This window comes from Nomascus leucogenys, chromosome 4 (genome assembly GCF_006542625.1).
Source record: "Nomascus leucogenys isolate Asia chromosome 4, Asia_NLE_v1, whole genome shotgun sequence".
Lineage (NCBI taxonomy): Eukaryota > Metazoa > Chordata > Mammalia > Primates > Hylobatidae > Nomascus > Nomascus leucogenys.
Window position 1 is genome coordinate 104,725,300 of NC_044384.1, and position 18,293 is coordinate 104,743,592.

At 51.8% G+C, this 18,293-nt stretch overlaps 1 protein-coding gene across 6 annotated transcripts in view; it reads left to right on the forward strand.

Annotated features, from left to right (window-relative positions):
• The window catches only part of CCDC12 (coiled-coil domain containing 12), a 66,616-nt gene that overhangs the window by 39,412 nt on the left and 8,911 nt on the right, over positions 1 to 18,293 (forward strand). For 4 of the 6 annotated variants that reach the window (XM_030811952.1, XM_030811950.1, XM_030811953.1 and 1 more), the window contains exon 3: positions 7,714 to 7,781. In XM_030811952.1, the coding sequence (XP_030667812.1) occupies positions 7,714 to 7,781 (68 nt within the window). Of the gene's footprint in view, positions 1 to 7,713; positions 7,782 to 12,070; positions 12,181 to 18,293 lie in introns of all 6 variants that reach the window. The other 2 variants (XM_030811949.1, XM_030811948.1) reach the window with 1 other exon arrangement.

Sequence of the window (18,293 nt, forward strand, 5' to 3'; positions counted from 1 at the left end):
CAGGGCCGTGTGATAGGCCTGGCGAGGAGCTGCACTGGCTCTGCATGCTGTGGCCTGGGCCTTGAGGTTCCATATGGATGGTGGGGCCCAGTGTGCCTCTTCTGAGTGGAGCAGGCCCTCCTTTCCACCGCTGAGAGCATCTTGACAGGTGCTATCACTTGGCACCAGCCTTCGTCAGGCCCTGGGTATCAAGCCTCACCGTTAGAATGCCTGAAGGCTGCCGCACCCTTTCTCTTTGTCCCCTAAGCACCACCACCTTTTTGTCAAAGGCGCCTTCCTTCTCTCAGTGAGTCACCAGCAGAACCTCAGTTGTTTCTGCTCCTCCCTGTCTCCCCACAGCGTTGAGGCACCTCCTTGTTCTAGTCTACCGCTGCTGACCTAGTTCCCGTCCTTATCTCCAATCCTTATCTCTAGCCTCGCTGTTCTCCCAGCCTCCCGCTCAGCGCTTTGTTCTTGGTCTGCTCAGAAGCCTTTAGGGAACACATGAACCCACAGGAGAGCAGTGGCTCTTAGCTAATCCCAGCCTCTTGGGTGGTAGTCCCCACCTGCTCCTGCTGACTCTTGGTGAAGCACTGAATGGGGAATCAGATCTGTCTACACTGCACAGATCATCTGACATCATCTTCTAATGTCTTGGTGAAGCAGGTATTACAACACTGCCCTGTCTGCTCACAGGATTGCTGGGAACATCTGATAAGGATGATGGGCGTGGAAGCTTACCATGACCTCTGCGGAGGCACACTGTTCTGGGCCTGTGCCCCGCTGGCTTTTCTGCAGCCCTTTCCTTCCTGCCCTGGCCTGATTCTCCCTGCTCTTCAGGCTTGACTGCTTCGTCTCCCTAAGCTGCAGGTTTTTCTCCTTCATCATTTCCTTGTAATAGTGATATGATGTCAGTATGATTATCCTCATTTTTGTAGATGAGGAAACTGAGACCAGACAGGCCTTACAACTTGCCCAAGGTCACACAGCCAAGATGAAATGGAGCCGGGATTTCCCCGCTCCTGTGCACGTGCTCTACCGCCGTGCTGTGCCTGCTGTAGTTGGTGTCAGGCCAGTGGGTACAAACTGGTACAACAGACATCTGCCCTCTAGGAACTCTTGGTCTAGTCAGCAGATAGAGTGGATGCTCGGACCAAGTCATCCTAGCAGCACGTTGAGTGCAGGGGGCCCAGAGTGAGGAGCTCTGCAGCCTGACAAGATCTCAGCCTGCCCAGGAGAAGCAGAGTCTCTCCCCCTTTCCCACTCCCAGTCTCTGGGCAGTAGAGATCTGTGCAGTTTCTGATCCCAGGCATGGTGATGTTCAGCCCACTTCTTATCATTCCATCTTCAGGATGAGTCAGACTCTGGGTGACTGCCCTACCCGCTAAGTGCTCTTGGAACACAGCTCCCACCACGGCCGCACCCGACAGGAAGTCCCTCCACCCCAGCATGGGGCTGCAGTGGCCCTGAGGATGGGCACAAGGTGACACTGGGGAGCCTGCCAAGTTTGCCCCAGCATTGTCTGTCTCCTCCTGTCACCTTCAGGCACTATGTGCCCATCTCTTGATTTTTTCCCCACCCTGGGCCCACATCAACTGGAAAGGCTCAAAGTGGGGCCAGTTTGGCCTCTTCTTAGGGGGCTAGGATTTTGAGGTCTTGTTTTTTCTTTAACTCTTGAACAGAGGGCAGTTTCCCATGGACATTATAGCAGGCATACTCAGAGCTAATGGGGCATGTCACCTGGGGTCTGGAAAGTGTTTCTGTACCCATGAGTTCCTGTTGAGTCTTTAGCTTCTTCAGGAAGCTAAAGAAGGGTGGGAAGACCCTAGATGAGAAGTTGAATGTCTCTCTCTTAACCCTTTCCTGCTTCCCTTATTTCCTTCTGGAAGGGAGAGCTCTAGGCAGCAGCTCCTAAAAGTTTGAGTCCTTGGGAAGTCTTAGGAAGAGGGAAGGGCTTATTCCTTATCCCCTGAACTCAAGTCCTCCTGCTTCGGCACACCTGCCCCCAGTGACAGTTCCCAGCCCTCATTTTAACTTTAACCCCCCTCCCAAACACAGACACACAAACAGCAGCAGGCTGGAGCAGGTCCAGGCTGGGAGTGGAGGATCTCACCTGACTTCTGGTCTTCCCCTTTCCTCCCATGACGCATCTTGTAGGCTACCACAGTGCCTGTTCAGGGTGTCGGCCCTCATGCTGGGCTCAGCCCTCCCACGGTGCTGGAGTAATGCCCTGAGAGCCCTGCCCCTGACACCATCAGGTGAGGCTGGGCCAGCCGTGTGGGCCTGCTCTGCAGGCTGTGACAGTGCTCTTGCTCCGCTGTCATGTCTTTGTAGGCAGTTACCACTCCCAGGAATGCTCTGCCTTCTTTAGCTGCCTCATAATCCCCCAGTGGACATTTAGAATTGAGTTTAAGGATTAGTTCCTTCCCCGACAACACCTATCCCTTGCTAATTCCCTAAGTGTACGAGATATTTAGTAAAGCTTTCCTCACTACTCATGGCACAGAGTTACATTTTCTAAGTTTGCTCCTTTGAGTAGACTTGAGATTCTTGAGGACAGGGTTCTTATTTTATCTTTGTGCCCAAGGTAGACCTGGCCCACAAAGGAGACTGAGGGGTGCAAGGAAAGAGATCTTCATCTTACTGTGGGTGGGAAGGGGCAACAGGAGGACCTAGAGCAGCCTCTCTTCTTCCTCCCTCCTCCTGTAGGCCTGGTTGTTGATTGACCTGCTTCTAGCAGTGGTACTACATTCAGACAGCAATGTGGATTGATTCTGCCCCCACGCTTCATGTGCCATCCAGAGGCAGGTGTACTCATCCATTGAGGGATCCTTCCAGAGAGAGGCGACTGAGGACCAAACTCATTGTTGAAACACCGAGTCTGAGGAGATGAGATGGAGGCACGTCCCAAAATTGATAAACCTCTAGCTGGTCTGATAAAAATGACACAAATTATCAATATCAGTGAACATCACTACAGATCTTACAGACATTAGGCTATTAAGAGAACAATATAAGTCACTTTGTGCCAGTAAATTCAATAACTTAGGTGAAACAGACATCTTGAAAGACATAAGTTAATAACACTGACTGGAGAAGAAATAGAAAATCTGTACAGTCCAATAACTAAAATATTTTCCCAAATAAAACTTCAGGCTAAGATTGCTTCACTGAAGTCTTGTTGAACATTTAAGGAAGAAACAATACCAACCCTGCACAGCTCTAATTTTATTTGTAACAGTTTTGTCGCTGATAAAAAGGATTTCAAACATTGGGAAACAGGTCAGTCAAACTCTGTCCTGAGCAGGGTTGTATTTGAGACCCCCTGAAATCCTGCCTCAAAGGCTTCTTCTTGCTGAAGGCTCTGGGAGGAGGTGAGGGCAGGGGTGCAAGGTCTAGGCATGGAGATGTGGGCAGGGGTGAGAAATGGGGGAGTACCTCCATTAACAGGCAGGTAGGCTATGGGGAGGGCCCCAGCCCAGACCATGACTCTCCTGCCTTCCAGCCATCAGCGTTCCTGAGGTTTACTCTTCTGGAGTTGGTGGAGAGGGTAGCAGTTAAATTGGTAGAGTTTCTGAAGGTTGTCTAGCCCAGGCTCTGGGCTAGGCCTTGAGGTGCTCTAGGAGATGCCCCGTGCTGAGAGGTTCTTGAAGGGAAGGGGTAGTAAAGCCTACATGTGAATAGGAATGGCTACAGGCCTGTGCCCTGGGCCTACGGTCAGACCCTGATATGCACTGGGTAGGCCCAGAGGATTCTTTTGCCTGGGAATCTTAGAAGGCTGCTTTGAGGAGGTGACCTTTGACCTGGCCTCTAGGACTGGCCAGATGGTGTGTTTTCTTGGGGGTTATCAGAGTAGATATTTCAGGATTTGAGACAAAATGTGGAGTGCAAGAGTGTTCTGGACAGAGCAGATGTGAGGTTGAGATGAATGGCTGTTGTCCTGGGGGTGTGGAGACCCAGTGAGAGCTTTGAGCAGAGGTGCAGTGTGGTCTGACCAGTATCTTTGAAGAGGAGGCCAGGAATGTAGATTGATAAGATGAAGAGAGACTTAGGGGAGATAGGTTGGAGAAAGAGAGGGAAGAATGCAGGAGGCAGCTGTATTCTCCAGAGTAGAGGGGAAGGCTGGCAGGCAAGGGTGGAGGGGAATGGCTGGGGGCTTGGTTGTGGTGGGGGGCTAAGGAGGTGGTAGAGGAGACTAGGGATTGGGAAGCGGGGAGAAGATGGCAAGATTTGGGAAGGGCGTGGAGTAGGGAGTGGGGGTGGTGAGGCATTGAGTCTGATTTAAAGGTCTCGGTGAGCGAAGTGTCTCTAGATTCCTGGGGAGGCTGTGCACCTAGGGCCCTGCCTACTTTCCTACTGAGTGTCCAGCAGGGCCTAGGCTTGGACTTGGGCTGGCTGTGGCCGCATCTGAGCACATGGGGCCAGGTCTGAACTGTGTGGGGAGTGCAGGAGAGGCGGGTAGAATCAGAGCTCTTTAGAAACTCAGCGCCACTCTTCCACTCTTGATAGCCTCTCTCTCGTCTCCTTGGCAAGAACGAGGGCCAGGCATCAGGACAACCTGGATCCAGACTTGCAGCTACCGCTGATGGTTTCTGTGACTTTGGACAAATCTTTTCCTTTTCCCTGACTGCCATTTCCCAGGTTTTCCCATGGGTTAAATTGAGGACCTAGAATGGGTGATCCTGCGAGCCCTCCAGGTCTGAGGCTCTTTGAGTCTCTCAGGTAGGGGTGAGCTTCAAGTGGTCTGTGCTTCCCTCCACTGTCCCGGGTAGCAAAGGGCCGTATCTTGTGATTCAGGCCAGTGTCACCAAAAGCGATTTCCCTTCCAGTGAATGCCCATTGTCCTATTTATGAATCACTCTTTGTCAGGAAGGCTGAGGTACACCTTATCTCCCCCACTTGTGTGGCCTGTTCATTTGTTCACCTGCTCCTGCCACAGATGTGAATCTTTATCTTTTTTGAGCCCCTGCTCTTTGCACGGCATCCCAGGCTGGGGTCATTTTTAACCTCATGCTGTCTGCAGAGCTAGTGCTGCCCCTCACCCACCAGATTGCTGGGCATTTTTTAAAGTCATTTAGATAGTTGGGTGTTTTCTCATTTGTTAATGAATAACTTGGTCTTTGCTGAGGCACTTGAATGTCTCTGGGGCTCCAGGAGGGTGGTGGCAGCTGTTTGACCTTGCTTGAGAGCTGAGAAAGGGCATGGTATTTGCAAAGCACTCCTCCCAAAGGCTGGACACTTTCCCTTAGTCCCTGCCTGCTTCTGCCAGGTGGTTCAGATTAACAGAATCCCTGTGGAAAGGAGTCTTCCTTTGTGGCTGGGGGTCTTGCCTCATCAGCCCAGTGTGGGGAAAGAAGAGCACTTTCTGCTTTTCCTTCTCTGCCCTTACCCAGGGCAGGTGTCTGCCACTCCTTTTCCTGAGGTAGGCACTTCAGGGAGTAGCCTTCAGGGTGTCCACTGGTTGGGAGTCCGGAAGAAAATTTTTGCTAGAATGTGCAGGCTCTGGCTTGCTTCATCAGCTAGTCTTCTGTCAGGGAGGGCTACATGTGTCAGCAGGGCCCCTGTGGAAGCCCTGTCCAGGTCCCAGCAGCCCTGGGAGCCATTTGGAGAATCCTGACCTGTTTCTCAGTGAAGCATTTATACTCTGTTCTCCCTTCCCTCTTTGGCCATCACCAAGCATCTGCCTGTCCACCCCAGGGCCTGCCTTGCCCAGCAGAGGTCAGTGGACTCTCCCCAGTTTCTCCTCGGTTTCTCTATTGCTTAAGAACACTGGCCAGAGCCCTCTGTGTTCGGCCATTGCCTGCCTTGACCGTCTTACCTGGCAATCATCGTCACCCCCTTCCCCAACCCCAGTCACCTGCATGCTCTTCAGACCACACCCTGCCTTTGTTCAAGCTCTGCTTCCCACCGAGAATGCCCTTCCCACTCCTATCCCCCTATCCTGTATCACCCAGTTCTGCCCAGCCCATCTCTCAGTAGGAAACCCCTCACCCATCCCCCAAGAACCACGTTCCATGTTGACCTGTCTCATGTAGCTGCTGTCACTTGGTCAGTTATTTTGTTCCCGCTGCCTCGTTGCCATGAGATGAGCTGCCCTGAGTTGGGGTGGGGGGCGTCTTGATCTGTTCACATGACAAAAGCCTTTCTCTGGGCCAGGCCTCCAACCTGGTTTTGGTAGTCTGCTCCCCGGAGGTTGTGTGGCCAAGGAATGGCAGGGTCTGGTTGATGCCTGCAGTCTCCACATAAAGCAGATACCATTCTTAGGAAGGCAGTTGTCAATGGCATAAATAAATGTCTAGGAAAGGTAGTTCAAGCAACTGTTTTACTTATAATTTATATGCAGGCTCCAGCGCATTCTGTGTCCACCAGAGCAGGCTCCCAATGGAAGGAGCTCACAGATCTCTCTCAGAACACTGCTCTGCGAGAGTCGAAGGCAGGACGCTGCCATAGTGAAGTGAGCATTGTCACCTTCTGGAGTGCCAACGCTGGCATGCAGGGAGACCCACGACGGCTCTGCCTTGAGGCCTCTCAGTCCATGCCCTGGGCCCCAGGTGTGGTCACACGAATTTGCGCATGTGCACACATGCCCCGCGTCAGTTTGTCCACAGGCAGGCTGACCTAACAGAGGTAATCACATAATAAGGGAGAAAGTCCAGGAAGACATTTTCTGCTTCAGGTGGAAGCAGTATGGCAGTTTCCTTCTGTTGTGGCCCCCAGTGTACCTGAGAACAAGCATAACATGTCAAGGTTGAGATGAACATGACTCTCTAGACTTCAAAAAGAGGTGCAGTTGGTGGGAAGTCAGAAGAACCAGATTAAGAAAATTTTCATGGAAACTTCAGACTAACTCCCCTTGCCTCTGTCTCCCTGAATACAGCATAGGCCTAGGCAATGAATCTTGTTACAAGCCTGGTCCTAGTTCGTGTTACTTCTAAAGCGAATCAAATAGGTATTTCTGAAGAGGGCTCTGGCCTGAAAGGTGTCTCAGGAGGCCTGAGCTCTCATCCTGCCCTGGTTGCTGGTGACTTCTTCCCCCAGTCTTTCCTAGCTTAGCAGGTGGTTCTGTCTAGACCCATGAAGGTGACTGGTGGCCTGCCAGCATGGCCCCTCCATGGCACCAAGTGGCTGCATTTCTCACCACCTAAAGCCATCCAGCTCTTTCTGCGAGTGTTCTCTAAGGGCTACCAGGTACCTGGGACTGGGCTGGAGTTACGGACTTTTTTTTTTTTTTTTTGAGATGGAGTCTCGCTCTGTCGCCCAGGCTGGAGTGAAGTGGCTTGATCTCGGCTCACTGCAAGCTCTGCCTCCCAGGTTCACACCATTCTCCTGTCTCAACCTCCCGAGTAGCTGGGACTACAGGTGCCCACTACCACGCCCAGCTAATTTTTTTGTGCGTTTTTAGTAGAGACGGGGTTTCACTGTGTTAGCCAGGATGGTTGCGATCTCCTGACCTCGAGATCCGCCCACCTCGGCCTCTCAAAGTGCTGGGATTACAGGCATGAGCCACCATGCCCGGCCAAGAGTTACGGATTTTTAAATTCTGCACAGGCAATGAGGCTCCAGTTGTGCCTATGAGATGCAGTAGGCATGTACCCTGCTTGGAGTCTGGGACACCAAGCTGGGCCCTGCCAGGTGCCCCCTTTCTGAGATGTCCTGTTCTTTAGCTCCCTGGGCCACGTGGACTGGAAGTAGGAACTTTCAACTGAGCTGGTGGTTTTCTCCCTTTCTTTGCAGGACAAGGAAGATGGGGAGCCAAAGACCAAGCATCTCAGAGAAGAGGAGGAAGAAGGCGAGAAGCACAGGTAATGCCCGTGTGCAGCTCCAGGATCTGCTCTCTCCTCCAGCACTCATCGGTCTCCCAGTCTCTGGGTCCTCCGAACTCTGTTCAGTGTCTGCCTTGTTCCCTCCCCTCTTCTTTCTGCCCATGGCTGTCCTGTTCAGACCTTAAAATCTCAACATCTCAGAAGGCCCTTGTTGAGGCCTTCTCTGCCTCCTTTCCCTCATTTTCCATTTGGCTGTTACTCAGCCCCCAGCATTTTCTTTCTGGCCCTTACATTATGCCTTTTTACCCTTCTCATACACCTTTTGTGGCGTGGTTCTCCATTGCCTGCTGCGTAAGTGCCCGTTCTGCACCTGGCATGTGAAGCTCTGCCTGGGCCATCTGGCCTCATCCAACCTCCTCTGGTTTCCCTCTAGCCAGAGCCCTTTGTGGTCGGCCCTTGCCACCCCTGGCCAGTCAGCATTTCCTGACCAGTCTTTTGTCTGTCCTCTCAGCCTGGAGGTCCTTCTCATCTCTCCTATACCTTTGATGTCTGGGTCTTCACATAGAGTTCTGCTCAAAGGGTGCCTTTCTTGTTGTCTGTGCCCCTCTGGCTTCATTTCCCTCTGTAGTGTTTATCTTATTTTGTCGAATACTATCATCTGGTTGGGTCCACTTAAGTTGCCTAAAACACAGCACACATGAGGGTCTTGGGTACCCTTCCCTCATGATTGCAGGCACAAGGTCTTCCCCCGCAGTCTTGAGGGCTGCAGCCTCCACAGAGCCTCAGATGCTGCCTTGCCTCCCAAAAATCTGGAGCCTGGAAACTGTTGCTGGAACCAGTGTGTGGGGTGGGGCTAGGCAAAGCTGTGCCATTGATCTTTGTGAGCAGAGTGTCTGACTACCACTCGCGTGTCAGCAGTTCCAGAGGTCTCATGTCCTCCCTCCCATGCCTAGCCCTGAGACGGGGCTCTCTTCCTGGGGCCAGACTGTGTGTCTTTCTGGACAGGTTGCCTTGATTTCCTTTGCTCTGAGCAGCTTCCTTCAGGCACAGGGGGGTGTAGATCTTGATGGGCTTAGGCCCTGCTTTGCACAGGGGGAGTGGGAGAGGGAATGCTCTTTAGAGGAAGCTGGGCAACCACACCAGAGCAGGCTTTCCTAATGCCACAGCCTTTTTTCACCTTCACCAGTATGAGTAGAACCTCCCCACATGTGGGGCTCACCTCTGCCTTTGTAATCAGGAGCAATCACAGACATGACTTACGAAGTGTTTTCACACCATCCTGAGAGCCCTGCAGAGTCCATGCCCCCTACTCGGGTTCAGACATGCTACCAGCTCTATGTTGAGAGGCTGGTGATGCTAAACGGTGAGTGGGTCTGCTGACACTGGGCCTGGGGCTTTTTGTTGGGCCTTAGCCCCCAGCTCTTGAAGGTCCCTGGCTGGTGATGGGAAGACGAAGGCCAGTTAGTTGCTCCTTTGCCAGGTGACCCCAACATATGTGGCTTTATGGGTGGGTGCTGGCACAGTTTCCCCCATTCTGTGGTAACCACGTATTAGAGGCCCTTTGATCTTCCGGTTTGTTCTTAGTTTCTCAAAAACTGGAACTCTGGCTGGAGCCTGAGTTCCAGTTTCTGGGCTTTGATTTGCTGATGGTTTTTTCTCTGATCCCCACCCCTCCCCCTCCTCGATGAGAAAGAAGGGTCACTGGTTTAGCAGGTGGGTGGGTGGGTCATACAGTAAGAGGCTTGAATGTTGAACCATGTGGTTGTGAATCTCAAACGTGGTGTTGAGTGAAGGAAAAAGCAGGTTTCAGAATTGAGGCATACAGGGCAGGGACATTTATATCAAATTTAGGAACATAAAATGATATATGTGTGTTACTCAGTTGACAAGTACTGACTTTATTGGTTGTCTGCTCTGTGCAGGGCACCATTGTGGGCCCCTGGAAGGCAACAGCAGACAAAGTACAGCCCCTACCCTCATGGAGCTGACATTTTCTGGAAGGAGGCAGGCTGTTAACAAAGAAGCAGGTGTGTGATACAGTGTCAGGTGCTGCCAAGAAAGCGAAAGCGGAAGTGTAAACACCTACATGAGGAGTGATGCCTCCGACTGATGCCTGGGGAAGCAAGGAGGAAACTGGATTAGGGAAAGGCTCTATGATGTGTGATTTTTTTTTTCTCTTTTTTGAGATGGGGTCTCACTGTGTCACCAGGCTGGAGTGCAGTGGCGCTATCTCAGCTCACTGCAACCTCCACGTGGCTCCCAGGCTCAAGCGATCTTCCCACCTCAGCCTCCCAAGAAGCTGGGACCACAGGTGCGCACCACCATGCCCAGCTAATTTTTTGGTACAAAAACAACATGGTTTCACCAGGTTGCCCAGGCTGCCCAGGCTGGTCTCAAAGTCCTGAGCTCAGGCAATCCATCCACTTCAGCCTCCCAAAGTGTTGGAATTACAGGTGTGAGCCACTGGGCCTGGCCAATGATGTGTGATTTTGTTGTATCAAAAGAAAAAAAAAAAAAACAGGAGGGGAACAAACCTGTCTGGAATATGGCAAAACATTGCTTTTATTGACTCTGCAGGAGGTGAGTGTATGTGTTAGGTTATTCTCCGGACTTTTCTGTGTGCCTGAGATATATCATAATGAAAACTGTGGGAAAAAACCAAAGGGCATGTGTAGTTCCAGGCTCCTGTCAGTGAGTTCTACATAAAAGAGGCCCTGCCATGTGAGGACCTGCTTCCTGTTAGGTCTTACATGTCATTTGTAGTGGAGCACAAGACCTGCTCTGAGGCCCCGTCCTGAGCCCACTGAGCTGGGCAGGTGCAGGGCCCTGTTTTGTTTTCTCACCGCAGCCCAGGGACCAACCACGCTGGACATTGAATTGGGTTCTGCTTCAGCTCATCATATTCTTCTGCTTTGCTCTAATCTGGCCTCTTTTGAGGCAGTGGAGCGTGGTGGAACAGGTTTGCCTCCCAGTCGTTGAGAGCTTGGCTTTTGGGGCTGTCCTTCTAGAGACTTTGGGCAGGTGGACTTCTAGCATCCCGTACCTGGCAGTGCCTGCTACTCGGTCACTCCCTTGGTTGCCAGGAAGCCTAGCCTTAGCAAGGAGTTGTGCCTGTATTTGTAGGCCCCAGAGAAAAACAGACTCTTCTGACTTTAACAGATCCGGAGCAGAGGGCTTGCTCAGGTTATTTAGAAAGGCAGATTAGAACATTGGTTGCCTAACACAGAGCCAGACCCATGTGGACTTAACTTTAGACTGCAGGGTCCAGGGCTTGGGGATGATGGACTTTCCAGGAAGAGCAGGATGCAGCAGAGGCCGTGTCCATCCCGGGGATCTTGCTTTTTATTTGTACCCCAAGTCTGGAAAGGGGCTCTCCCGCAGGATGCTTATGGATTGGGAGCTGATTCCAGAGAACCGCCTAGGCCATAGCCCCTGCTACAGCCTCCTTTGCCACTGGAGAGAAAGAAGTGACCTTCCATTCCATTGGAGAGATGACCCCTGAGGCCATTTGCCAGTGAGCATCCTTCTTCCTCAGCTGCTGGGAGGCGAGAACAGCAGCCTACTTCAGTCAGGGTCACTCTGGGTTGAGCCCAGGTGCCAGGTGGGAAGCCCCACTGGCACCAGCCATTCTGGAATGTGCTGAGAGGAGTGTGGTGCCCACTCGGGGATGCTTTCAGCTAACACTGTCCTGCCTTCAGTGGGACAAGGCCTTATGGAGAACATACCTTTTAAAACTGGAATCCAGATGGTAGGGTTTGGGCGGCAAAGGTCCAGAGGCATGAATCTGTAGTGTGAAAGGGTGGGTGGTATAGCTTCTTGTTGGGGAGGCATGAACAGACATCACCCCAACTCTCCCTTTACACAGTGTCCCTGGGAGCCCCTTCCAGTCTGACCCCCCCACCGTCTCAGGAGTGATGCCAAGGGAGTTACACAGATCTGCATCTGAGACCCAGGGCCCAACCTGGATGGGAAAGACTGAGTTGTCTCTGATGCTTCCCTGACCCAGGCCCTACAGAGAGATGGAGGGGGCACCCTCCTCTTTCCCTTGTTCCCTAGTTTCTCCTCTTATGCCCTGACCAGGATTCCTCCCTGAGTCATTCCATCCCACGCTGCCACTCAGCTCTGAACTCTAATGACTGGGTGACGCCAGGGCCTGCTGCCTGTGAGTGTCTTGGCTCCCTATGTCTCATTAGCTGGCAGAGAGCAGGGTCCATCTGCCTCAGTTACTCTCCAGGTCACTCAGTGTCCCCTGCCTGGTGGTCAGTTCCATATATTGATGTAGCTAGTTCATCATGCTTTAAATTTTTTTTGTGTGTGTTTTAATTTAGGGACTTAGGGAAAGAACACATGTTGAGAAGAAGATTGGTTCAGCAGCAGTCCCTGAAATGAAAGGACCTAGACAGATGGAGCAAGGTCAAGCTTTGGAAGCAATTCCCAGGTTTGAGGCCAAGCCCTGCCAGTTATTAATTCTCTAACCCTGGGCAAGTCACTTTGCCTCAGTGAGCCGCAGAGTCTTCAACCAAAGGTGGAAAAAAATGAAATAAAACTTGCTTCACCTGATGAACAGAGCAAATGCCATACCTGTTTGCCCAGCTAGTGCTGGGGCTCTGGGCAGAAGGAAGGCACCGTGAGGTCCTCCCGAGAGAGTGAAAAGACTCTGGACACACCTCGAAAAGGCAGAAGTAACTTTTACATAAAGCATGTGTCAGCTTTGCAAATAAGGCAACAGTTGGGGGAAATGTGAGTCAATGGATGGGAGTAGAAATAAGGAAATGTGACCTAGAAGTTTGTGATTAGGAACCACTTTGTAGAGCCTCGCTTATTTGCTGCATTAGATAGTCCTTGGAAATAAGCTGAGTGGCCTCATTTTGCAGATTCATTTGTCTAACCAGATACACTGTAGGGCCAGGGTTTGTGGCTCAGTAAATGAAAATCCAGCAGGATTGGAGGGAGCCACCCCAGGACCTTGCCCCTCACCAGCCATCTTGAAGAGTCACCCACCTGCCTGCCTGCCTGTGTTCCTGCCCCACTGCCGAGGAGACCTTTTCAGAATTATGTTAGCTGTTCTAACAGTTCCTTTGCCTTTCCTTATGCATTTTATAGTCAGCTTGTTAATGTCTATTAAAAAAGCTTGCTGAGATTTTGATAGAATTGCATTGAATCTGTAGATCCAGATTCCTTTTTAAAATTTGTATTATTCTCCTAGGATAAATCCTGTCCCATCCCCATACAACCAAATCCCCATTGGGTGGGAGTGAGCTCCAGCAGCTCGACCATCCCAGGCTCTGTGGGAAGAAAGGATGCATTCCTACCCCTAGATGGGCCCTACTTCTCTGGGCTGACTCTTCCCTGTCTCTGCCAGCCTTCTTGTAGCTAACTCTGTAGAGGCATGGATGACTCATCTCTAAGGCAGCTCCCTTCCCCCAGCCCCCTGTGTACTGCCCAGATAAGGTGTGCCCTGGAAAGCTGGCCCATGGAAGAGGGCATTCAGGGGCATTCGTGTCAGTGTCAGCTGCCTTTTTTTTTTTTTAAAAGCTCTCCGTCACTTCTTCCTGTGGGAGGTTGGCTGATATGTGCCATGGAGGCATGTCTAGGGCAGCGTTTGTGGCTGACAGCCATTGCCACCCTGCCTTGTGGGATGGATGGACTGTTGGGTTGGGGCTGACAGGTGGGAGGAGAAGGGAGGAGGCACTTAACCAGGAGCACTCGCCTCCTCCTATGCCAGAAAGTGCCTGAACAAGCAAGTCCCGAACTCCCAACCTCTACAGCCACCACCTCCCTGTGGCTTTGTATGGAGGTCTGCACACAGCTGGAAAAGTTGGTCACCATCAGAGATAGTTGTTTGACCGGGGCTGGGTGTCACATATTGCAAAAGCAATGAGGCCACTAGCCTTCCTTCTTCAGAGATGGAAAATCTGTTTCCCAGCTCAATGTGTGCATGACCCTCTTGTGGAGAGACTTCCCACCCCAGCTAAGGCCCAGCCCTGGCCCAGTGCCCAAACCCTTGAGTCCAGCCAATGCCAGGCCTCTCTGCTCTGTGTGCTGGGCCCCACTGATGGTTTCCACACACCAGGGTGTATCACAGATCATGGTTGTTTGATCCATGACATCAGCTTGATTTGGCATACATTGCTCCACTCTAGTGGTATCAACCAGGGCGGCTCCCATCACGCCTCCTGAGTTCTTTCAGTCCCACTGTAGAGGATGTCTACATCTGGTGATGTCCCAGTCATGGGCAGTGGAGATCTCCTGCTGAGGCAGCAGCACAGAGACCCACCACCGCCTCGTTTTTCCTGACCCTGTTTCTCAGGAATAGGCCTGGGAATGTGGGAGAATGAATCAAGAGAGAACTGGTTTAAGGAAGATGGTGAAGCCAACTCACTGTGTGCTGGCACCCGGCACCTCCCTTCTGGGTAGGGTGGGGTACGAGCACAGCTGAATCCTTTCTGTGTGCATTAAGTCATGATATCTTGTGTGTCCTGATCTCAGCTTCCAAAGCTTCTCTTATGAAGTCTTCACCTCTGTTCTGGGACTCAATGCAATCTGCATTTATAGGTGAAGAAACTACAGTCCAGGCAGGTGAAGCAACTTGGCTAAAATTTCCTTGGCTAAAATCCTCCAACTTTTGCAAGGGAGTGGAGCTGCCACTGAGACCCCTCCCTGTGTGGGGAAAAGAGTCTTTGGCAGAGTGCAGCAGCTGCTAGCGGTTTGCCGCTCAGGGCAGCCTGATGGGGTTGAGCACCATCCACTTTCCCAGAGTGGTCTGTGGGCTAGATTGGGCCCTGGGAGGGTAAGGGGCAGTGGGCTATGCAGGCCCCTGTCCCCCAACATCTGGGTCCCGCATGGCCAATGTGGCCAATCCAGTTCTCACCTTATGGGCCCTTTGGGGCTTAGCTCATCTGCCATAAACGTTTACTCCTCTCCTGTTTTAAAATTTAAATTGATATTTACGGCCAGGCGCTGTGGCTCACGCCTGTAATCCCAGCACTTTGGGAGGCTGAGGCAGGTGGATCATGAGGTCAGGAGATTGAGACCATCCTGGCTAACACTGTGAAACCCTGTCTCTAGTAAAAATAAAAAAAAAATTAGCCAGGCATGGTGGCGGGTGCCTGTAGTCCCAGCTACTCAGGAGGCTGAGGCAGGAGAATGGCGTGAACCCGGGAGGCGGAGCTTGCAGTGAGCCAAGATTGCGCCACTGCACTCCAGCCTGGGCGACAGAGCGAGACTCCGTCTCAAAAAAAAAAAAAATTAAATTGATATTTACATAAATTACAGATTTTTTGATTGTAGAAAACTTAGAAACTACAGATCAACATGTATCTGTGCATGTCATGCTGTTTTGTAACCTTTTTTCATGAGCCGTGTCATGACTATCTTGGTAAATACACTTTCATGAAATTATCTATGGCAGCTTAATATTTCTTTGAGAGTACCATGTTTTATTTTTTAGTCCTGGGGTTTTTTGTTTTGTTTTTGGCAGACCAGTTTTTTCTAATGCCTTAAATACCCACTAGCTATGGGCTTTCAAGTGGGATGGGTGCGAAGTTCAACTTGTCAGTGTAGAGCACCTTGGTTAGGTTCTGCAGCGTCCAGGATGAGAGTGGGTGCGGACCACATGATGCAGATGTGATGGCAGCTCCAGCAGGGCAGGGGCCTCATTTAACTAACACTCAGTCCTGGTCATTGCGTGGAACAGCCATTGGCTGCTTATAAGCCATCCCTCAGGGGCCTTTGGGTAGGCCTTGGTGCCAACACGTGGCCATAGCTGTTGATCTGTCTTGGTGGGGGCTCCCATACAGATCTCATCCCCAGCCAGCTCTGGCTTCTCCGGCCTCCTTGTTTTTAAGGCAAGGGCTTGACTATACTACTTCTGAAGCTCCTTCTGCCTCTAAGACCTGTGACCTAAAATTGTAATTTTTAGGGCTAAAGAAGGCTTCTCCTGGCAGTGGGGAGAGCTGAGAGGCTGGGCTCCTGTTGAGGGAGGGAGTTTCCAGGATGATGCTGTAGGCTGAACTCCACTGTGGGGCAGGCTGCAGGAGTTTTTCCTTTGAGGAACACTTGAGTGCCCAGAGCCCTGGCAGAGCCACCTGCAGCCCTGGCCAGGCCCCAGTCACTGTGTCAGGTAGCTTCTCTACTGCAATTGCTGGTCCCTGAGGAGCCAGATGCAGGAAGCTGATGTGGGGTCCACCCCTAGGCCAGAGAGCAGGGTGCGGATTCTGCCTCCAGCTCTTCCTTCAACTCTGGCACCTTGGATAATCTTTCTGGACTGTTTTCCACATTGAGAAAATGTCAGTGACAACCTCTCCCTCTGCGGAAGGGTGGTCTCGAGAGGTGGCCTCTGAGAGGCCATGTGTGGAGGCTGCCCCTACTGGGGAGGGCGCATTATCTCATGCTTTCTGGCCTGGTTTCAGGTGGGGGCACAAAGGCGCTCCCACTCCTTATTCTGAAACCCGCTGAGGACGCATTTGCCAGGGCTTGCTTGGAGGCCTGTCCACCCCCTGGGGCTGTGATGTGGCCCCGTCCTGCCCATGGTCACTTCTTGTGTCATGTGCTCCAGTAGACCTTGTCCTCTTTGTGTGGCCAGAAGGACAGGAGGCTTGGGGTGGGCTGGATAAGAGAAGGGAAGGGAGGTTTTATTGCCTTACACTGTACCCGTTCTTCAGGCTGGGGCCACAGTTGCCTTGCTGGGCGACAGCTGGAGGACAGTCTCCTCTGCCCATGAGTGGGGAAGCCACTGGGCTCTTTAAAAGACTCATTTGCTGCAAAGCCAGCCATTGAGTGTTCTAAAGAAAAATATCAACCACCAAACAAAAACATCCCTGTACTAAATTATCCTTTGCCCTCATAGCCTGGTGGTACTTTAGGCCACTCTAGGGCACTCTGCCAGAAGAGATCCCAGAGGTGGTGTGGCTATTATGAATTATGCTGCCAGGATCGTGCGTATGTAGAACGCTTTGTTTTGCTTGCTCCTGTTTTGTTACTATTTCTATGGAATAATTTCCCCAGAGCAGGGTTACTGGGTCAGGGGGTTTGAACATTTTAATGGCCCTTGAAAGAAAGACCAGATCAGCCTCTAGAGCAGTTGTGTACCTCATTTGGGGTAGTTGCCTCTCCCATTTTCATGCTTCTCTCGGGTCTGGCCTCTGGCAGCAGCAACTGAAGCTTTGTTATTTACATTGGGAACAAGGGGTAGGTCTCTATGTGCAGAGCCTAAAGCAAACAGAGGATTATTAGGGGCGTGTTTGAGTGTCATGAATGTGTTTTCCTGGCAGAGCTCCAGTGTCTCTGTACTCTGAATATTAAAAATGAAAGTGTTCTTTGATCAAAGTTGCCAGTCTCTCTGGTCAGTGGTGGCCTCTGCAAGGCCTGCAGGCGCATCCTGGGCGTGGCCTTCCCTGTGGTCTGTTACTAGGAGGAGTGCCTCACAGCAGTTCTCTCTCTGGCCCTTGACGGGGCCTGTATGGGCAGGAGGGACCAGGGTGGCCAGGTGGAGGACCTTGTTCTCAGGGAACAGGCCATGTGGGACTGTCCTGTCCTTATCCTCTCTGCCTCCCTCCAGGGGCCCAGGGCAGGGGGTGAATGTGGAGTAGCCTCAAGATATAAGGGATGAGAAGGGAGGCTAGCGCCCCAAAGGATAAACCTGGTAGCATGAGTGAGTGAAGTGGACCAGGGACCATGAAACCCCCATGATCAGTGTAGGCTTTGAGGCCAGTTTGCCAGTGATGGGGTTGAATCAGATTCATAATCTCAAAGCTTCCTTTCATTTCACCATTCTAGAATTCTACTCTGGTTCTATACTTGACAGAGAACATCAACTTTCTCCACCTGCCTCCTCTCAGTGGCACATGTGAAAAAGCACCCTGGGGTGATTTCCTCTGAACCTCCCTGGCCAGCCCATGCATGTCCTGGGCTCCTGCAGCTGGCCTGAAGCAGAGTAAAGTAAATAGAAAAGGTCAGCTACCCATTTTAGAAGGAAACTATAGAATGCGAACTTGGCATTCCCTGTTGCTTTGCCACAAAGAAGTTGCTTAGGGGTTGGCTGCCCCGGCCCAGCCACATTCCTGCCCTCTCTATCTGCTGGGCACAACTTCTTTGCTTCCAAATGTCTTCTCAAGTCATTGAAAGGCTCAGAGAGCCCCAGGCTACCCATAAAGCTCTTTCTTGAGTGCCTTCTGAATTCCTTTATCCAGCTTGAGGCAATGTATGCTGAGCCCCTCCTGGAGCTGCCTGGTGCCTTTAGGGCAGGCTGTGAAAGACAGACATGCAGCCGACACAGGGCCACATGCGTGGAGTAGGGTCTGCCGTGGAGAGGGTAGAGAGGCAAGTGGGGCAAAGGGGGCCCAGGAGAAGGGCGGTCACTGTGCCTCAGGGTGAGTAGGAACACTGGGAGGGGCCCACAGGGCCACCTCCTGGAGCTGGCTCTTTAAGCATGATGGACAGGGAAGTGTGTAGCAAAGAGGGTGAGCAGGCTGTGGGGCCAGGACCATGTGAAGAAGCTTGGACTTGTTTTGGGGACACTGGGGTCCCTGAGTCAGAGGGAGGGTCAGTGGA